Source organism: Astatotilapia calliptera, chromosome 11, assembly GCF_900246225.1.
Source record: "Astatotilapia calliptera chromosome 11, fAstCal1.2, whole genome shotgun sequence".
Lineage (NCBI taxonomy): Eukaryota > Metazoa > Chordata > Actinopteri > Cichliformes > Cichlidae > Astatotilapia > Astatotilapia calliptera.
Window position 1 is genome coordinate 35,458,969 of NC_039312.1, and position 17,496 is coordinate 35,476,464.

Below are 17,496 nucleotides of genomic sequence, written 5' to 3' on the forward strand. Positions count from 1 at the left end.
CGTAGGCGCAACGTTCCCTCTAATGTTTCACGTGTCTGAACACACAAACTCCCTGAGCGGACACTCGGACCACTGTGAGCGACAGCAGACGTGCACTGTGGTCACGCCAGCATCGAATCATCCAAGTCACATGTTTTATTAAACTAATCAAATTACAGCATTTATGTTAGACGACTTTTAATTAACTGCTTTAGCCCACTTACAATGAAATTTAAAAAATAAATCTTGTTCATGACCTGTAGCATGTTAACACTATTGGAAGCAAAAATAACTTCAACTCCAATAAAGCTCTGACTGTATTCTGAGTCTGAGTCTGGGAGAGAGTCTGTAACTCTGTCTGCAACATACAGTAAATAATGACCAATGTTGGGCAGTTAATGATACAGTTACTTCTTCAAAGAAGTAACTGAGTTTTTTGCAGCTGTTTACCTGAATATGCAGCCAAGGGTTTTTTTAAATAAACATTTCAAACTATTTACAGAACAATCAGCTGTTCTGTTATTTTTTGATTGGTCCACATGGTACATTTGTCCACCAATAGGAAAGGCTGAGGTTCTTTGGTTTCGTCTTTGCTCGCAGGCTTTCGAGCGTTTTCCTTATAAAACGCCGTTTTTACCGTTTCTTCCTGCAGTAAATATAAACAACGACAGTATTCAGGAAGAAAAACAAACACTGCAGATATTTTATCATAACTCTGGTTTTACGTGGCCGATCAACACAATTTAAAAACTGGTATAAAGTCCTCACTTTGTCCGTCAGTTGTTCCGTCTGTCCTGCTCACATCTCCAATGGTTGGACACGTTGTCATTAACGTGGCTTCACTCCACATCAGCCGCTTTGCTAAAACACCGGTGTCTCACATAAGGACGCTGTCATAGCCTGTCAGCGACGTGGATCAGGTGCGTATATACGAGTGTGAATCGCATCATTGGCTGGACTGTGGGATAAGGTGGCATCGTTCTGATCCCATACAGGAGCAGCCAGTCACTGACTCACACTGCAGAACAGGATTGTTAAAGTTTAAATTTCAAATCAGGTTGGATTTTTTTTGTGCGCAATGCAGATTTTCTGTGCGCAGAGACGTGCCAGTAGTGCATAATTGCGCACGCGCAGCTCAGAGGGAACATTGCGTAGGCGGTCAAGATGGCAGCTTGAATGGGGAAGCTCCATCACAGTGGCAGCTGATTTGCTTTAGATTTAGAACAGTACACAGGAAATATCGCCTCAGGAGAGCGGGAAGCTTGAAGAGTCTTTGTGAAAGCTCATATTGCCGAGTCACAGACAAAAACGTACGCTTCGACAGCAAAATGGCGCTAGCAAGGAACCCTTGGCGAAAGCTAATGATGTACATGTTTGAGAAGGCCCTGGGAGGCCTGGGGGTCCCAGATTTACTGTTTTACCATTATGCTTTCAGTCTGAGACACATGGTTCACTGGCCCTCCCTCCAGAGCGAGCCCCCCCATGGTTTAGTCTGGAGAGTACTTTGTGCTCACCACTCCCTCCGATGCACATTTTAACCACCAAGCTCTGAGCAGATATACAAACCCACCCCTTCTTTCATTCCTGCAGACGGTCTGGAAGAAGGTGGCCTTTTACTGAATTTTAACTCCCACCTTCATACTGAAGCTCTCACGGTCCCTGGGTCTGTGACTCAGTGTTTTGTTTTCTGTATTGCTACTGAGATAGATTTTTGTCATGATTTATCAGTTCTTGGTTTGGGGGTATTTTAGGGTTGAAGTTCTTAGTCTTCTGATTTCGGTGTTCAAGAGCTGGTCGATTTAGAGACCGTTACTCTCTCCAGGGCCTCTCCAGAGGCTGAGGTTCAGCTCTAGGTGACTCTGGACCCTGGAGACGAAGAAGCCAGTGCAACCTGTTTTTCCTGAGAGCTTTACTGGGCTGTCTCAGCAGCCGTCCTCTGCTGGAAGCTATAGTGAGTTCATTTGGCCAGCTGAGGACTTCATCCTGCTGTAACTGCCTGGGCAGAGCCATCTCTACCAGAGGTCTTCGTACCTGCTGGTCCTGTTTCTGCCTCTGCCGGAGGGTCTGAGGGGCCCGTCCAGTTGCCTTCTGTTCCCACTGGGGGTTCAGGAGAACCGCGCCAGCATCACGCCACATCAGCTGGGGGTTCTGGTGAGCCTGGCCAGCATCTCCTCGTGTCTGTTGACGGCTCCGGTGAGTCTGTTCAGCCACCAGCTCCCATGCTGCCATCTGGTCCTGTTCATGCCTCTGTGTTTAAGCCTTGTGTTTGCCTCTGTTAGTTGGTTCGTCTGCGTACCTTCCCCTGTATTTCTGCTGTGTGTCTCTCCATGTTCCAGGTTCCACGTCTCAGGTTTTCAGGTTTCTTGTTGCAGGTTTTTTTGGTCCTTGTATTATTATTTTGTAGCTGTTCCCAGTTTAGGTTTGGTTAGTGCCGTTCCCTGCCATGCTCTGCTTTGGTTTGTATTTTGTTTTCCTTTATTAATAAACTTTGTCGCAGCTACGCTGTCGTCAGTGCTTGCGTTTGGGTCCACATCCTACATCTCCTGACGATCTGCCTCGCAGATCGTGACAGAGGTCTCCATATGACTCAGTCCAACACTCTGCATTAATAAGTCTCCATTTTCCTGGAGACTGTGGGTCTAGAGAGGGATACTTGTTCTTGGAGATCTGTATCAGGGGAGAATTCTCACGTCCTTTAATGACCTTAAACCACAGATTCAGTTTTGGAGGTATTTGCAGCTACAGTATTTATTGCTCAAAACCTTTGGTTCCCCCTCCACACCACCTCCAACTACTGACCATCTCAGCTACATCAAGAAAGTGTTCGGGGGAGGTCGTGAGGTCTCTAATTAAAAATTTGTTCCCAAAATCAGGGGATGCAACAGGCATGAGCTTACTGCAGCCTTTATTTCATGTGTTTTTCCTTTCAATTTAATCAGCAGCAGCACTATGTATCTATTTGTGGACGTCCCCATGCCCACATTTAACCTCCATCCACTCTGCCTCCACTAATGGCCCGGGGTGAACAAGGGTTTGGTGGACCAGAGACTGCATGCAGCCCTTGTCCAATCTTGACACCTTACCAGAATGCTGTATGTCCCTCCTGGACCGGGGGAGGGTCCAGAATATTAAACAAATTAAATCTATATGGTTGACATTTTACTCTAAACTGTAAAACTTTGTAATTTTGGTATTTTCACTGTAGAGGATGTGCAAATATTAAGGGTAACCAACTGTTGCAGTGCTGTAGAGGTCCTACAATAACACAGAAAACTGACAAAACATCAACGATCACGTTTCCCAATGAGCAAGCACTTTGGCGACAGTGGGAAGGAAAAACTTCCTTTTAACAGGAAGAAAACTGCAGAACCAGGGAGGGGCGGGGCCATCGGCCATGACCATGTTACTGACCTGATGCCAGTTAGTCCGGTTAGTTACAAAAATGTTCGTCCAGCTGTTTCACTTTAGTACCACTTACCTTTTTTTAAACGTTTCTGACATCAGTGGGCGTGTTTTTCTTTTAATATGGTAAATGTTCTTAGTTTAAAGATTTGATATGTTTGTTGTCGTTTATAAATGAAGTTCATGAGATTCTAAAAATTAGCGTTCTATTGTTACATTTTACACTGTGCGCCAACCTTTTCAGAACTTGGGTTTCAGAAAAAAACAAACGTTTTCAATTTAAAAACATGTCAGCTGTGAGTGTTATTGTTGTGTTTGGATGTGATTGTAGAAACAAAACAACACGAGTCGAGCTTCACATGTTAAAACAGATTTAATGATTTTTAATTGAGTCATTCGCTGACAAGTTTTACAATAAAACTCACCACACTGGTGAGTTTGTGTCGTCTGACCAATCACAGACTGTGTTTGAATGTTTATTTTTTTCTGTCTTCATTACAAGTTTTCTCCACAACACTGGAAACAAAATCAATCTCTCCTTAAAACACAGCAGAATAAAGGAATGATGTAATGGTTTGTGCAGTAGCTCAGTAAAAACAATGTGACTGAATATCTTAATTGTGCTTATAAATGTCAGGAACTCTGTTGCTGTTTGTGCTGAAGACAAAGCTTAAATGGAAAAGAAGAGAAGACTGGCTTTACAAAGCTTTGACAGGATGCTGCTGTACTTCTGTGGACAGTAAATCATTAAAAGTCTTCAGGCTCTTGGGAAAAACAGCCGGGCCTCGTCTCACTGGGTTGTTCCTGAGAACAGGACAATGTTTTCTGACTGGTGTTTTTCCACACCTGGAGTTCCTCAGATGGCACATGACCCTGAAACGAAATGAAGAGTTCAGCCATTAAAGCCATTATCAGATGACAATATCAATATCATGGTGCTGCAGAGCTGAAAGTGACTTTAATGCCTTTTATACTGTACAGTCATATTTTTGGTTTTCATTGGCGCAGATTCAGATCATTTCTTATTTCGTCAGAATAACGAAGGAGCAAAAATGAGACATGTTTAGCCTGACCAAAATAAAGATATCATCTGTCACAGCATGATTATCAAATGATGCGAGCATCAGGAATGTGGAGGTTCTGCTGTTTCCATTAGTAACAGCTCAGGTGAGGAAGACGAGGCAGGTGTGAAACCAGCTGTTACCTTGCTGTGTTGTTTATGTGTGGACACTCAGAGCACTTTTACAGTATGGTCTCACCTGGTCGCTCTGTCAGCTGTCAGCTCCTCACTCACCTGCTTCCTCGTTGGTTTCTGGAGCTGAAAGAAAAAAAATCTCATCTGAGGTGAAAACAGCTGCTTTGCTCACAGGATTCGTTTCATTTCCAGTCGAAACAGCAGAGAATCCTCACGGATGGACTCGCTGCTACAGGTCCTCTCAGGTCTGTGCATAAAGGTGACCTGCTCTGCTCGTTCCCACATTCACTGTCTAAAATTATCCTTCTTGGTCTCATGCTGGCCCCTCAGCGTTGTTGTTTCACATCAATGAATTCTTTATTGATTTCTTTTCACATCCATGAAAAAGCTGAAACTTTAGAAGCTTTGGGACTCACGGGAAGTGGAGTCGGACATGGCGCCGGCTGAATGAACTGTCTGAGGATTTCCTGCTGCGGAGTCTGAGACCTGCTGCTGACAACTGTTTCCTTCACACACAAACAAGATGACAACAATGACTGAAAGACTCCAGCTGCCTCAAACTAAGCTCTGAACAGGCCACAGGTTGTTTTATGTTGCAATATCTGGAGTGACCACTAAGAGAACCTGGCAGCACTGAGTAGAAACAGGAGCTCACTCAGGCAGTAAAAGACGATTCCTGCGATCAGGATCAGGAGAGTGATGACACCACGCACGATCAGAGAGATCTTCAGAGAGTCGCTCTCTTCACTCTCTTCACTCTCTTCACTCTCTTCACTCTCTTCACTCTGATCCTGAGGCTCTCTGGTTGGATACGTCCTCTCCGTGTGGTTTAGTGCACTCTCCGCCCTGCAGGTGAGCTCCTCCTCCTCCAGGTACGGCACACAGCTGGTCACATGGTACGGGCTGGACTGTGAGGACTCACCCTTGTTCTCTAACATGCGTCTGGAGGCCAACAGCCACATAATCTTAGGCGGCGGGTTACCTTCAGCTTGACACTGCAGCCTCCGGGGGGCGCTGTCTGAGCCACAGGGCATCTCCACCACAGAGAGGTTCAGGATGTGAGGCTCAGCTGGGAACAAGAAGCAGAAAAGTGATCTGATTAAAAATGGTTTTCCATCATGTGACACCTTAAACCAGCCTGGCATGAAACGCTCTCTGCTCCATTCACCCTGTTTGTTCATTGGCTTCCAGCCATGAGCCTGCGGCTACGACCACACGAATGCGTTTTAGTTTGGAAACATCGTTTTCTCTCCATTTGCCCTCCCGTCCACACTGAGACGCGTTTTCCCCGAAGGAATACGAAGCATTTTGAAAACAGTGCTTTCGCGTCGCAGTGTGGACAGCAAAAACGGAGACTTTTGAAAATGATGACGCATGTTAGCCATGTGATGCAGTCATGTGGCCAATTATTAGAACATGCTGTAGGTATTACAGGTACTGCGCTGCAGTGGTTTGTATCATATCTATCTAATAGACTCCAGTTTGTGCATGTAAATGGAGAGTCCTCTTCACACACTGAGGTTAATTATGGAGTTCCACAGGGTTCAGTGCTAGGACCAATTCTGTTTACATTATACATGCTTCCCTTAGGCAGCATCATTAGAAGACATAGCATACATTTACACTGCTATGCAGATGACACCCAGCTCTATCTGTCCATGAAGCCAGATAACACACACCAATGAGTTAAACTGCAGGAATGTCTTAAAGACATAAAGACCTGGATGGCCGCTAACTTTCTGCTTCTTAATTCAGATCAAACTGAGGTTATTGTACTCGGCCCTGAAAAGCTTAGAAATATGGTATCTAAGCAGATTCTTCCTCTGGATGGCATTACCTTGGCCTCCAGTAACACTGTGAGGAACCTTGGAGTCATGTTTGACCAGGACATGTCCTTCAACGCACATATTAAACAAATATGTAAGACTGCGTTCTTCCATTTGTGCAACATCTCTAAAGTTAGAAATATCCTGTCTCAGAGTGACGCTGAAAAACTAGTTCATGCATTTATTACTTCCAGGCTGGACGACTGTAATTCATTATTATCAGGAAGTCCTAAAAACTCCCTGAAAAGCCTTCAGCTAATCCAAAATGCTGCAGCAAGAGTCCTGACAGGGACTAGAAAGAGAGAGCAGATTTCTCCTGTTTTGGCTTCCTGTTAAATCCAGAATTCAAAATCCTGCTCCTCACATACAAGGTCTTAAATAATCAGGCTCCATCTTATCTTAATGACCTTGTAGTACCATATCACCCTATTAGAGCACTTCGCTCTCGCTCTGCAGGCCTACTTGTTGTTCCTAGAGTATTTAAAAGTAGAATGGGAGGCAGAGCCTTCAGTTTTCAGGCCCCTCTTCTGTGGAACCAGCTTCCAGTTTGGATTCAGGAGACAGACACTATCTCTACTTTCAAGATTAGGCTTCAAACTTTCCTTTTTGCTAAAGCATATAGTTAGGGCTGGACCAGGTGACCCTGAATCCTCCCTTAGTGATGCTGCAATAGACATAGGCTGCCGGGGATTCCCATGATGCATTGAGTTTTTCCTTTCCAGTCACCTTTCTCACTCACTATGTGTTAATAGACCTCTCTGCATTGAATCATATCTGTTATTAACCTCTGTCTCTCTTCCACAGCATGTCTTTATCCCGTCTTCCTTCTCTCACCCCAACCAATCACAGCAGATGGCCCCGCCCCTCCCTGAGCCTGGTTCTGCCGGAGGTTTCTTCCTGTTAAAAGGGAGTTTTTCCTTCCCACTGTCGCCAAAGTGCTGCTCATAGGGGGTCATATGATTGTTGGGTTTTTCTCTGTATCTATGAAGCGCCTTGAGGTGACTTTTGTTGTGATTTGGCGCCATATAAATAAAATTGAATTGAATTAAACAAAGATAGTGGAGGGCGTTATACAGCAGTTGTTTTGTTTGACAGCCCTGTTAAAGATTAATATCACCCTGCACACGCTCCAGAGAGCTTTTCTTCGAATTCTTTAATTCTCACTCGCTTTTGCAACTTTGTACTTTTGTGTTACTCGCAGCAACAACTCCACCTCATTGTTAGTCCATTTAACACACTCGCTGCTTTTCCTCGACATTTTGCCGCCACGTTTCAGAGAGCGGGAAAGTAAATAAGCGGCAGACAGAAATGAGGCAGGTCGAATCTTCTTGCGTTTCACGCATGCACAAGAATAATTTACAGTCCAGTGTGACTCAAACCTCGGCAGAGTCAGAAGGTCGCTGTGTGGCTATCTTTCATTACAGTCTTTGCACCACAGAAGAAAGTGACTCATACAACTTTGATAACTTTCAGTAAAAGCTGAACTCGACCTTACCTCCAACATAAAGCTCTGTCTTTGCTTCCTTAAAGTTCTTCCACCCGTCGAGCTCCACTCTGCAGAAGTACATGCCGTTATCAGTCAGCTGTACATCCCTGATGAGGAGCGACCCATCCCCCCATCGAGGGTCTCCTTTCAGGGAATGTTTTAAATCGGAAAATGCACAGGGATTGGCTCCATGCATGGAATCATTTTTTACTGGACAGTCCAAGAACGGAGGAGTGTTTGATGCTATGAACTTCCATGTGACCTTGATCATTCCTGAATAATCCCGTGTGGGGGTGAAGAAGCAGCCGAGGACAGCATCTTCCCCTCTGGAGACTCTGACCCCTGGAGGGACGGTCAGCTTCCATCCAGCTGAGACAGAACCTGACAGAACACATCTGGATGGTTATTTTCATGTTTGAACTCACTGCACAGCTCCAACCAGCGACACTGGGACTCTAGCAGACCTCTGAAGATGCTCTGAGACACCAGCAGCAGGTTCTATAAGACCTGCAGAACATCCTCCAGCCTGCTGCGTCTGGACCAGGAGCCCCTCGGCCTTCAGAGACGCTCCTGGTCCAACGAGGACACGTTTATCCATCTGTGGCCTGGTTTGAAAAAGCTCTAACCTCTGTGCTGTGGTGTTCACCACCGACCGCCGTGACTTTCAGTGACGGAAATACAAAGCCGTTCCTCATTAAATTCTTATGTCCTGTGTGTCTGAATGAATGACTTAAAGGAAAATCCAGATCTAAAGTCAGGATATCTCTACTGTGAGTCTTATGATCCTCTCTGGTGCCATCCTGCTTCAACCCAGATTCAAAGTTCTTACCTGAGACGATCGCACTCAGAATGAGGGAGAAACGCTGCGGCCACATCCTCAGACTGACAAAGAAATGAAGCCGTCAAACAACAAATTCAGGAAGTGTCAAATGTGTCATTTCTAAATTGATCATTTCCTGTTAGTTAAAGAGAAGAATAAATATGTGAGCGAGCCCAGGGCCACCTCAGGGTTTCACACATTTTACTGCCTGTTTTCTTTGTGTTTTCATGTTTGTCAATCAGGACGTTTGCTGGAGTCTGGTGGTCTTCATCAAAGCCTGTCTCTGTGACGAAGCTGCTTTTCACAGTGTGCTTGTCACAGCTGGGGCAGCAGTCGTGTGGTGGAGTTAAATGAGGACCCAAGATGCAGGAAACTGCTAGATGCAGGTGAGCGTTTTATTTACAACGTGTGAAATATACAGAGAAATGAGGGTGTCGAGGACTGCACGAAGACACGAACCTAAACTAGGAAAAACGAATAAACCTGAAACACGAGATGGAACAGAGAAACACGGAGAGATACCAACTAATGCAGAGAAACACAGACGACGCGACGAGGAGCACAGGCAGACACACACCATAAATACACACACCGGTAATCAGGACATGGCCCACAGGAACGAGACGACACAACCTACAAAGTAAAACAGGAAACACACAGACTGTTTTACTACATGACTCGGGGACACGAACAGAGCACAGAGGGAGACACAGGAAGGGCTGATAAAACACTTGAGCACTAAACACAAGAACCAAACCCTAAGAACTAACAGCAAAATTAGAATAAACACAAAACGCTGGGTCGAAATGATCCAGGATCATGACAGTGCTGATGCTCGGGTCTCTGACTCAAACCTGCTTCAGTTTGATTTCTGACATTTAAATAATGAACAATATCAAACATATTTAAGGTTTCTAAATACTCAAACTTTGTTTACTTCACAGCCCTTCAATGGCGTTTCTGTGAGGAGACCCGCTTCAGACACATGTGGCCCCGCCCACACAGCCCCACAGGTCACCCACACCTGCATGTCTGCTACGATGTAATAACAAGGAAACACCACACAGGAGACAGTAAGAAGGTGAAAGCAGCACATGTTTTACGTCTCATATGTGATATAAGGCTGAGAGAAGGACGTCGCCATACTGTATATGAGGCGCTTTTAATTCAACTGGAAAATAAAAGCATGGCATCATTTCAAAAACGCTGATAAGCCGACCATGAACTGAAGCTTGTGTGCGCCTCCCAAACCTGCAGCACAGGCCTTTAAAACAGTCATTAAGAAACGTAGCTGAGCATCAAGCTGAGCATCAAGCTGAGCATCAGGCTGGTGCAGACCTCATGAAGCTGCTCTTGGACAGCTCTCTTCATTCAGCCGCTGTAACATAGCTGGTACTTATGTGTAGCACAGTTGCCTGTGCAGAGTTTGACTTTTGCAGCTGTGAGCGAGAGTCTGTTTTATGGTATTATTTGTTACCCCACTGTGGCCCAGGCCTGGGCCCACTGTGGCCCAGGCATGGGCCCACTGTGGCCCCACACCATGCTGCCCCACATCTGCAAACATTTGGTTTAAACTGAATAACACCAGTGTTGGTCAAGTTACTTGAAAAAAGTAATCAGTAACTAATTACCGATTACTTCCCCAAAAAAGTAATCCCGTTACTTTACTGATTACTTATTTTCAAAAGTAATTAATTACTTAGTTACTTAGTTACTTTTTAAAAACACAATTTACAACCTGAGTAGGTAATAAAGCGATAGATCTTTCAGCCCAATTCTACTTTTTCTGCATAATCCATCATACAAAATGTAATCAAATGGAAAAGTCTCTTTTTAAAACTTGTTTTATTAGTTTTAATCTTTTAACTTTATGCATCAAGCAAACATTTAATTATATGCAACATTCTCTGACTGGAAGAAATTAGTTTAACATTTAAACCTATTTTCTGCACATTCCAGCACATAAAATAAAATATTTTTTGTGTTTGCACTCAGTCTTTCAAATAGATGCAAGTAAAACACAGCAGAAAATAAATAAAGTCAAAGACTCAGCGGTCCTGTTGGATCTATTTTCACCTGTAAAGCAGGAGTGGGGTAGGCGGACGGTTACCCTGGTGCAGGTGTGCCGCGGTCAGTGGAAGAATCCGCGAGTGTCTCTGTGAGTTTCCCATTACGTCGTAGCTACTCGGTGCTTGTTGGAAGTTTAGGGGGTTTTTCGCTGTAAAAAGAAGTTTTCTTCCCACGCACAGCGGACACTAATGTTTTTGTCACTTTTTATGGAATCAAACTCAAAGTAAGGTCAGTACTTCCACGCTTTAAACGCTGCACGCTCATACTCTCTCCTGCACTGGATATATGATCCACTGTTGATCTGCACACAGCTGTTGTCACTAACGTCACACTCGCTTACGTCACTGTCATGAGACACTCGCAGGAAAATCACGGTTTTAGTAACGCAGTAACGCAGCGTTCCTACGGGAAAGTAACGGTAATCTAATTACTGTTTTTGCAATAGTAATCCCTTACTTTACTCGTTACCTGAAAAAAGTAATCAGATTACAGTAACGCTCCCATCTCTGAATAACACTGATAAGATACGAGGGCTGTGATGCATGTAGCGGGCCTCATCCTCAGACTGACTGCACACAGAGAGTAAAACAGGAAGTTCTGAGAAAACAGTCATCTCTAAACTAAGTGTTTCCTGTCACGTAGACGAAGCAGAGAAACAGAGACCACTTCCCAACCAGTTTTACACCTTTTATTTTTACTTATATTTTATGTGTCTTTACAGATTGAATTTAGCTCCACATGTTGATGTGCTGATGGAGCACTCACTGTGTTTGGACTCGAGTGATCCCGATCTGCTCGGCTGCAGTTTAAAATACCTTTGAATGTTTCTGAATCCTCCACATTTTCATTATTTCCAGGTCAACGTGGAAATGTGAGGGTCAGACTGGGACATTAATGGGACTGTTTTAAAATGAAGACGTGTTTCCAACTGTGGAGCAACATTATGGAATCATGAAGTGAAAGCTTGCATGAGGCACATGAACAGTTTCAGTTCATATAAAGAAAACAGCATCACAGTCTGAGTCACATGCTTCCATTTATCAGGTTTTTTTGTTTGTTGTGTTTGTTTTATGATGCGTGCTGATGTGCACAGGAACATTTACGTGCATGCAGAGAGACATTCTGTTAGTACACATATACGCACGAACAGCAGCTTCATGGGATTTAGCTACGTCCAAGTCTGGAAATCATTTTCATTTTATATTCAAACTCTGGACTTTTGCTCGTTTCAAGCTCTGGGACTGCAGTAGCGTAGCTTTGCATCACAAAAGCAGAATAAACACAGAGCAAAACTTAACTTTAAATGTTCTTATCGGAAATTTGTGGTTAAATATACTTTTTTTTTTTTTTGCCTGTCCCGTTTGGCTCTTTTGCATCAGAATTGTTGTCTAAAGGCAAAGAAAGATGCCCAACGGATTTACTTTACCAAATGGACCATCCCAGACGTAATGGTCTATTTGATTCACCTTTTATTGTTTATTTTATTTATTTTCACTTGCTAGATACGGGACAGACTTGACTGGGGAAAAGAAAAAGGAGAAAGAAAGAGGGAAACAAAAACAGCAGGGAAGAGGGACGGGGGAGAATAAGCAGACAAAAAAAAAAAATGCATATATCAATCACCTGGATCACCTGCTGAGAAAGAAAAAAGAAAACAAGCAGAAGAGAACAAGAGTAATAGAATAAACAACATCACAATGATATATGGGAATATGACAGTAAATACTAAATGTTAAACATTATTGTGCAGCACATAAGATCAACAGAACACAGTGTGCTTTGAGGTAGGAGCCAAAAAGGGTGTAGTTTGTGGGTGCGATCACCCGTGTGTACACCTGTGAGCATGGACGCGCTTGTTTTTTTAAAAGGTTCCTTCATGTAATGATCTGCTAGAGGGTGTGGGGGGGCCACAGCCCCGTCCTCCAGGGCATGAAGCAGGTATGGAGGAGATCAAAACTCCAGACATCCAGAGGCCCCCAGAACACAAGAGACCAAGGAAGACCAACAGAGGGGCAGCTGCGCCACTGTCCCAGAAAGAGCTGAGGAGAGTCCCAGATGAGGGCTCACTCAGCAGCCGCGGAGCAGAAGCCAGGGGGAGTTGCAGTGACGCGCCCGTGAGCTCCGCCGGCAGCCAGCTGCGCCTGAGTGACCGAGCCCCAGGCCGAGAGGCCGGGGGCACCCCACCTCCGAAGTGGCCCGAGCAAGCCCCAGACTCCAGGCCCCGATAAGCGGCCGCCAAGGAGTGAGCCGGTGTGTACCTGGACGCCCACCCCCGGACACAAAGAACCTCCAACGCACCGACACCTGAGGGAGTCCGCCACTGGCAGGGGGAGTGGTGGTGGGGGGAGATAGGCCTCCAAACCTTGGAGGGCCTGAGATGTCCCCAGAGAGGTGGCGCCTGACACCCAACCTGACATATAGACACAGACATACAGGCACACACAGACACAAACATCCATTCCCACCCTCATGCTCTCATATGCACTTACTCCACACTCAACCAACGTGGAGACAGACATTGTCACGGCTGCCGAGGCGAGCCGTGTGGAATAAATGAGGATCCAAGCACAGGCAGTCGTAGAGGAGTGAAGGTGATTTATTGAACACAAAAGAATGTGGACAAACAGCAAACGGGGCTCGAACTAAACTAAACTGGGAAACAACTAAACTACAGAGCACAAACCTGAATGAAAACGAGCAGAGGAGGATGACGATGAACAGCAGGGAGAAGACACGGTGGCTACACAGACTGACACTGAGTAATACAGACGAACCGGCAACAGGCAGGAGAACACACAGGGCTTAAATACACACACCAGTAATCAGGGGATGAGAGACAAGAGGGCAACACAGCTGGGAGGAATCTGGGCTGATGGGACAGGGGAAACGTAAACTGATCACACTCACATACGACACGGACCTTCACAATAAGACAGGAAACTCAGATACATGGAACCAGACAAGACATTGAACTAAACAGACAGATTCACAAACAGATGGGGAGACACCATAGACAGACAGGTACAGACGCAGACTTAGAGGCAGATCGAAAATAACACAGAACTTAAACAATCATCATCTAGAAAATGATAACAAACTAAAAGCGCTGGGTCACCGACCCAGGACCATGACAGACATAAAGAGACGCTGTGCACACGATCACACTCCCCAAGCGTACTCTACAAACCGGGTCTAGGTACCCTTGCCCCTGGAGGGGGGAACTGCACCCAGACCCAGGTGGTGTTACCCTTTTCCCTGCGGTGGGGGAAGGCAGACCGCCCCGACTCCACAGCAGCAGGGAGGCCCCGCATGCAGGGGGAGCACACTGCCCCCAGGTGGCAGAAATGTAATCAGTCAACATTTGAGGACTTTAATTTCAAACAAACAATGCTTCTAACCTGCCGACTGTTGACCTCACCCGTCCACTCGTCAGCTTTTCAGCACGTTCTCTTTATCGATTTGATCTAAAATACAAACTGTAATATTTTACTATTAACCGTTTTATCTTTACTTACAATCAGGATGTAGAATCCTGAGGACAGAACACAGGATCCAGTTCAGTACATAAAATATTAAAAATAAAACAGTAGTTAAAATAATCTAAAATTTCACTAAGAAAGGAAAGAAACATAAAATAATACAACATTGTGAGACTGCAGAGTGCAGGGATGACATGCGCACGTTCAGTATGTTACTCGTGTATTTCTTGGAGTATTTCTACACTATTGTACTTGTTCACGAGTACACGGTGTGAATACTTTCATCCAAACGTGTTGAGCTGATTTTATTTCTGCAGCTCAGACCTGAGTTCCTCTTCACGGTTTCAGTCGTGCAAACACAGCAAAGTTCAGATCACATGGAAGCTTGACGGGGTATAAATAGAGAAACGGAAAATCATGAGCGACGTCCTGGGAGGGACTGACTCACACACACTCACACAGACACAGACTCACACACACACACACACACACACACTCACACACACTCACACACACACAGACTCACACACACACACACGCACTCACACACACACACACACACACTCACACACACACACACACACACTCACACACACACACACACACACACACACACACACACACACACACACACACACACACACAGCCGTCCTGTTTCTTTGTCTTATCTGGTCGGATCATGGACGCCCGGCTGCTCTGCAGCACTCTGACCCTGCTGCTGTCCGTCACACGAGGTGAGCTGATTTACGCACGTTGTCTTAATGTGCCAGGATGTGATGTCATTTCTGTGCTTTAATACAGACAGAAGCATCCTCACAGATTCTTTCAGAGAAACGGCAGAACTTTAGAAAAGTGATGAGAAGCTTAAAAATGAGCCAAATGTATAATAAGTGTGCTTTATTTGCCATTTGTGCGTCTGTTGTGTCTCTGAATCACATCAGTGCTTCACAAACCCAAACTTGTATTTGTAATGACCACCAGGGGGCGACTGCTCCGGTTCTAAGAGGTCTGATTACAGGTCTGTGAGTCATCTGACGGTTTTTGTTTTCAGGTCTTAAGTAAAATAATGATGTTAGATTATTGTGACAAAGGAGGTAAAGCACAATGATTCAGTGGTTCAGGTTTAAGGAAAAGCTGCAGGGAGCTTTTGTATCCTTGTTTCCAGACGGTGAGTGGGCGTGGTCACGACTCTGCACACTCATAGCCAGTCGCCATGAATCATTGTGCTGTTGGTCATTTTGCTAACAGCATTACAGAGTTCAGGGACTCCAACAGCTCACTGAGCACTGATACCCTGCTGCAGCTACAGCACCAGCTAGTGGTAGGTGGCTGCATAACAGCTGCACTTAGCCTCTCAGGTGACGTCAGCAAACAATGAAGTTTAAGCTTCTTCTGTGGTTGTCCAGCAACAACAGCAACATTCTGCTACTTATAACAGATTTTTACTTGAACTACTGTTTTTTCCCATCAGCCCTCAGCTCTGCAGAAGACGGCTGGTTTGTGAAGGTTCAGCCGGAGGTACGAGGCATCGAGGGCTACCCGGTGGTGCTGCCGTGCACCTTCGGCCATCCGCAGCACTCCCAGCATTCCTCCCTGCAGGTCGTGTGGCGTCTGGGCCACGGGCAGGGAGCCACCGTCCTGTACCGCTGCACCAGCCGGTCCGGAGCCCCCACCTGTGAGCCGGGGCCGAAGCAGGACCAGCGCTATCGGCTGGAGGGAAACCCGCGGGAGCACGACCTGTCGCTGCGCATCAGTAACACCATCCTGCAGGATAATGGACGCTACTACTGCCGAGTGGAGGTTCAAGGACGAGAACACATCAGCTTCGAGGACAAGATGGGGACCAGACTGAGAGTGGAAGGTACCGCCCAAATCACTCTGCCCTCAGCTGACCCAGAAACAGTCCAGCACTTGTTCTTCAGCTTGGTGTACTGAAGCTTTGTGAAACACAGTCAGCTGATTTTAAGGGTGGATTTTCTATTACAACAGTTAGCTCGCAGCTAGAACCTTTAATCTAGTAGGATTAAGATGCATGAAGGCTTCCACAGCATCTGACTCCTCTTCCTCCTCCTCCAGCTCCTCCAAAGATCCTGGGCCTGTCGGTGGAGGGCACTGAGCAGTCCGGGTACAGAGCGCTGTGTCGGGTCCAGGGCTCCCCGCTGCCGGACGTCCAGTGGCTCGGCCCGGACGACCTGCTGGAGGGCTCTCTGCTCAGGCCGCTGGCTCAGGGCTCCACCGGCCACTACCACACCGTCAGCCAGCTGAGAGACGTGGAGCCAGGCCAACAGTACACCTGCAGCGCCTCCAACCCACTGGGTAAAGAGCAGGCCACCCTGTATGTCCTGCCCCCCCAGCCCCCTCTCTCTCTGGCCGGGGCTTCACCTCCTCTCCTGCTCCTCCTGTCAGTGTCTCTGGGGGCAAAAGTCCTCCTGCTGGTGGGGATGGGGGTGTGGATGGTGCAGGGCGGAGCTCTGCAGGGGCTCAGCTGCTGGAGGAAATGACTGATGCCAGTCATATAATCATGGTAAAAATATATGTAATCATTGAGTTAGAACAGTATGATCTAGAAGCTGATCAAACAGTAAACATAAACATGTCTTCATGCTGATGAGACAAATGCATGCCTCGCTGCTGAGGTCATAAACGTAAAAAGATCTGTGTATGATTCCTGCTTCGAGCTGATTGGGTGAACATGACGCTGAGGAGTCCTCAGCTTCACATCATCACGGATCATAAGCGCCTTACAGATCTGTGCCATGGAGCAAAAATGGGTGTGCCTAAAAAAGTGGCGGCTGAGAGATTTATTTGCTCATCATTAGCCACATTTGATGTGCATTTACTGAAAGTTTCTTTATTTAAGCAATAAAACCCACTAGAATTAAGTAGAATGAGAATTGTTTGCTTTGTTTTTGCTTTGGACGTGGACGCTTCATCTCTTTGCTCTTGAATGCTTTGCTTCTTATATTGATTTTTATTGATTTTTATGCTGATTTTTTCCCTTTTTTCCGTGTGAGCTTACCTGCGATAACTTCTGGACACTTGTAGATCATTAGGACTAGAGTGTTCTTAACAGAAACAGCAACATTTTATGGTTACCTTGTCCTCAGCGCTCCGTGTGTCTGTGGCCTAGACACAGCTGAAGCCTGATTACAGTGTCTGGGCACCGAGCAGCCTCAATAGCCTGGAAAGGTGCTAACCGCTAGGCTAACTAGCAACAAGATGTCTTCCCTCTCCACAGA

The 17,496-nt window shown here is 45.8% G+C and overlaps 2 protein-coding genes across 2 annotated transcripts; one reads left to right on the plus strand and one right to left on the minus strand.

Moving 5' to 3' along the window:
* Nucleotides 1-3,735: 3,735 nt before the first annotated feature.
* LOC113032307 (sialic acid-binding Ig-like lectin 15) lies at nucleotides 3,736-8,763 on the minus strand. The gene is made up of 6 exons (XM_026185149.1): nucleotides 8,718-8,763; nucleotides 7,898-8,269; nucleotides 5,232-5,645; nucleotides 4,993-5,082; nucleotides 4,641-4,699; nucleotides 3,736-4,254 (listed from the first exon to the last, which is right to left on the minus strand). Exons 1-5 carry the CDS (start codon nucleotides 8,761-8,763, stop codon nucleotides 4,668-4,670), a joined length of 954 nt encoding a protein of 317 aa, XP_026040934.1. The 3' UTR covers nucleotides 3,736-4,254; nucleotides 4,641-4,667.
* Nucleotides 8,764-14,863: 6,100 nt separating this feature from the next.
* LOC113032736 (sialic acid-binding Ig-like lectin 15) lies at nucleotides 14,864-17,145 on the plus strand. Its single transcript, XM_026185807.1, has 3 exons — nucleotides 14,864-14,991; nucleotides 15,729-16,118; nucleotides 16,334-17,145. Exons 1-3 carry the CDS (start codon nucleotides 14,937-14,939, stop codon nucleotides 16,756-16,758), a joined length of 870 nt encoding a protein of 289 aa, XP_026041592.1. The 5' UTR covers nucleotides 14,864-14,936; the 3' UTR covers nucleotides 16,759-17,145.
* Nucleotides 17,146-17,496: the final 351 nt, after the last annotated feature.

Coding starts and splice junctions, on each gene's coding strand:
- LOC113032736 (XM_026185807.1), top strand. CDS start 14,937: ATGGACGCCCGGCTGCTCTGCAGCACTCTGACCCTGCTGCTGTCCGTC. Junction 14,992..15,728: donor GCTGCTGTCCGTCACACGAG/GTGAGCTGATTT, acceptor TTTTCCCATCAG/CCCTCAGCTCTGCAGAAGAC. Junction 16,119..16,333: donor GACCAGACTGAGAGTGGAAG/GTACCGCCCAAA, acceptor CTCCTCCTCCAG/CTCCTCCAAAGATCCTGGGC.
- LOC113032307 (XM_026185149.1), bottom strand. CDS start 8,763: ATGTGGCCGCAGCGTTTCTCCCTCATTCTGAGTGCGATCGTCTCAG. Junction 8,270..8,717: donor TCTGAGTGCGATCGTCTCAG/GTAAGAACTTTG, acceptor GTGTTCTGTCAG/GTTCTGTCTCAGCTGGATGG. Junction 5,083..5,231: donor AATCGTCTTTTACTGCCTGA/GTGAGCTCCTGT, acceptor TTGTGTGTGAAG/GAAACAGTTGTCAGCAGCAG.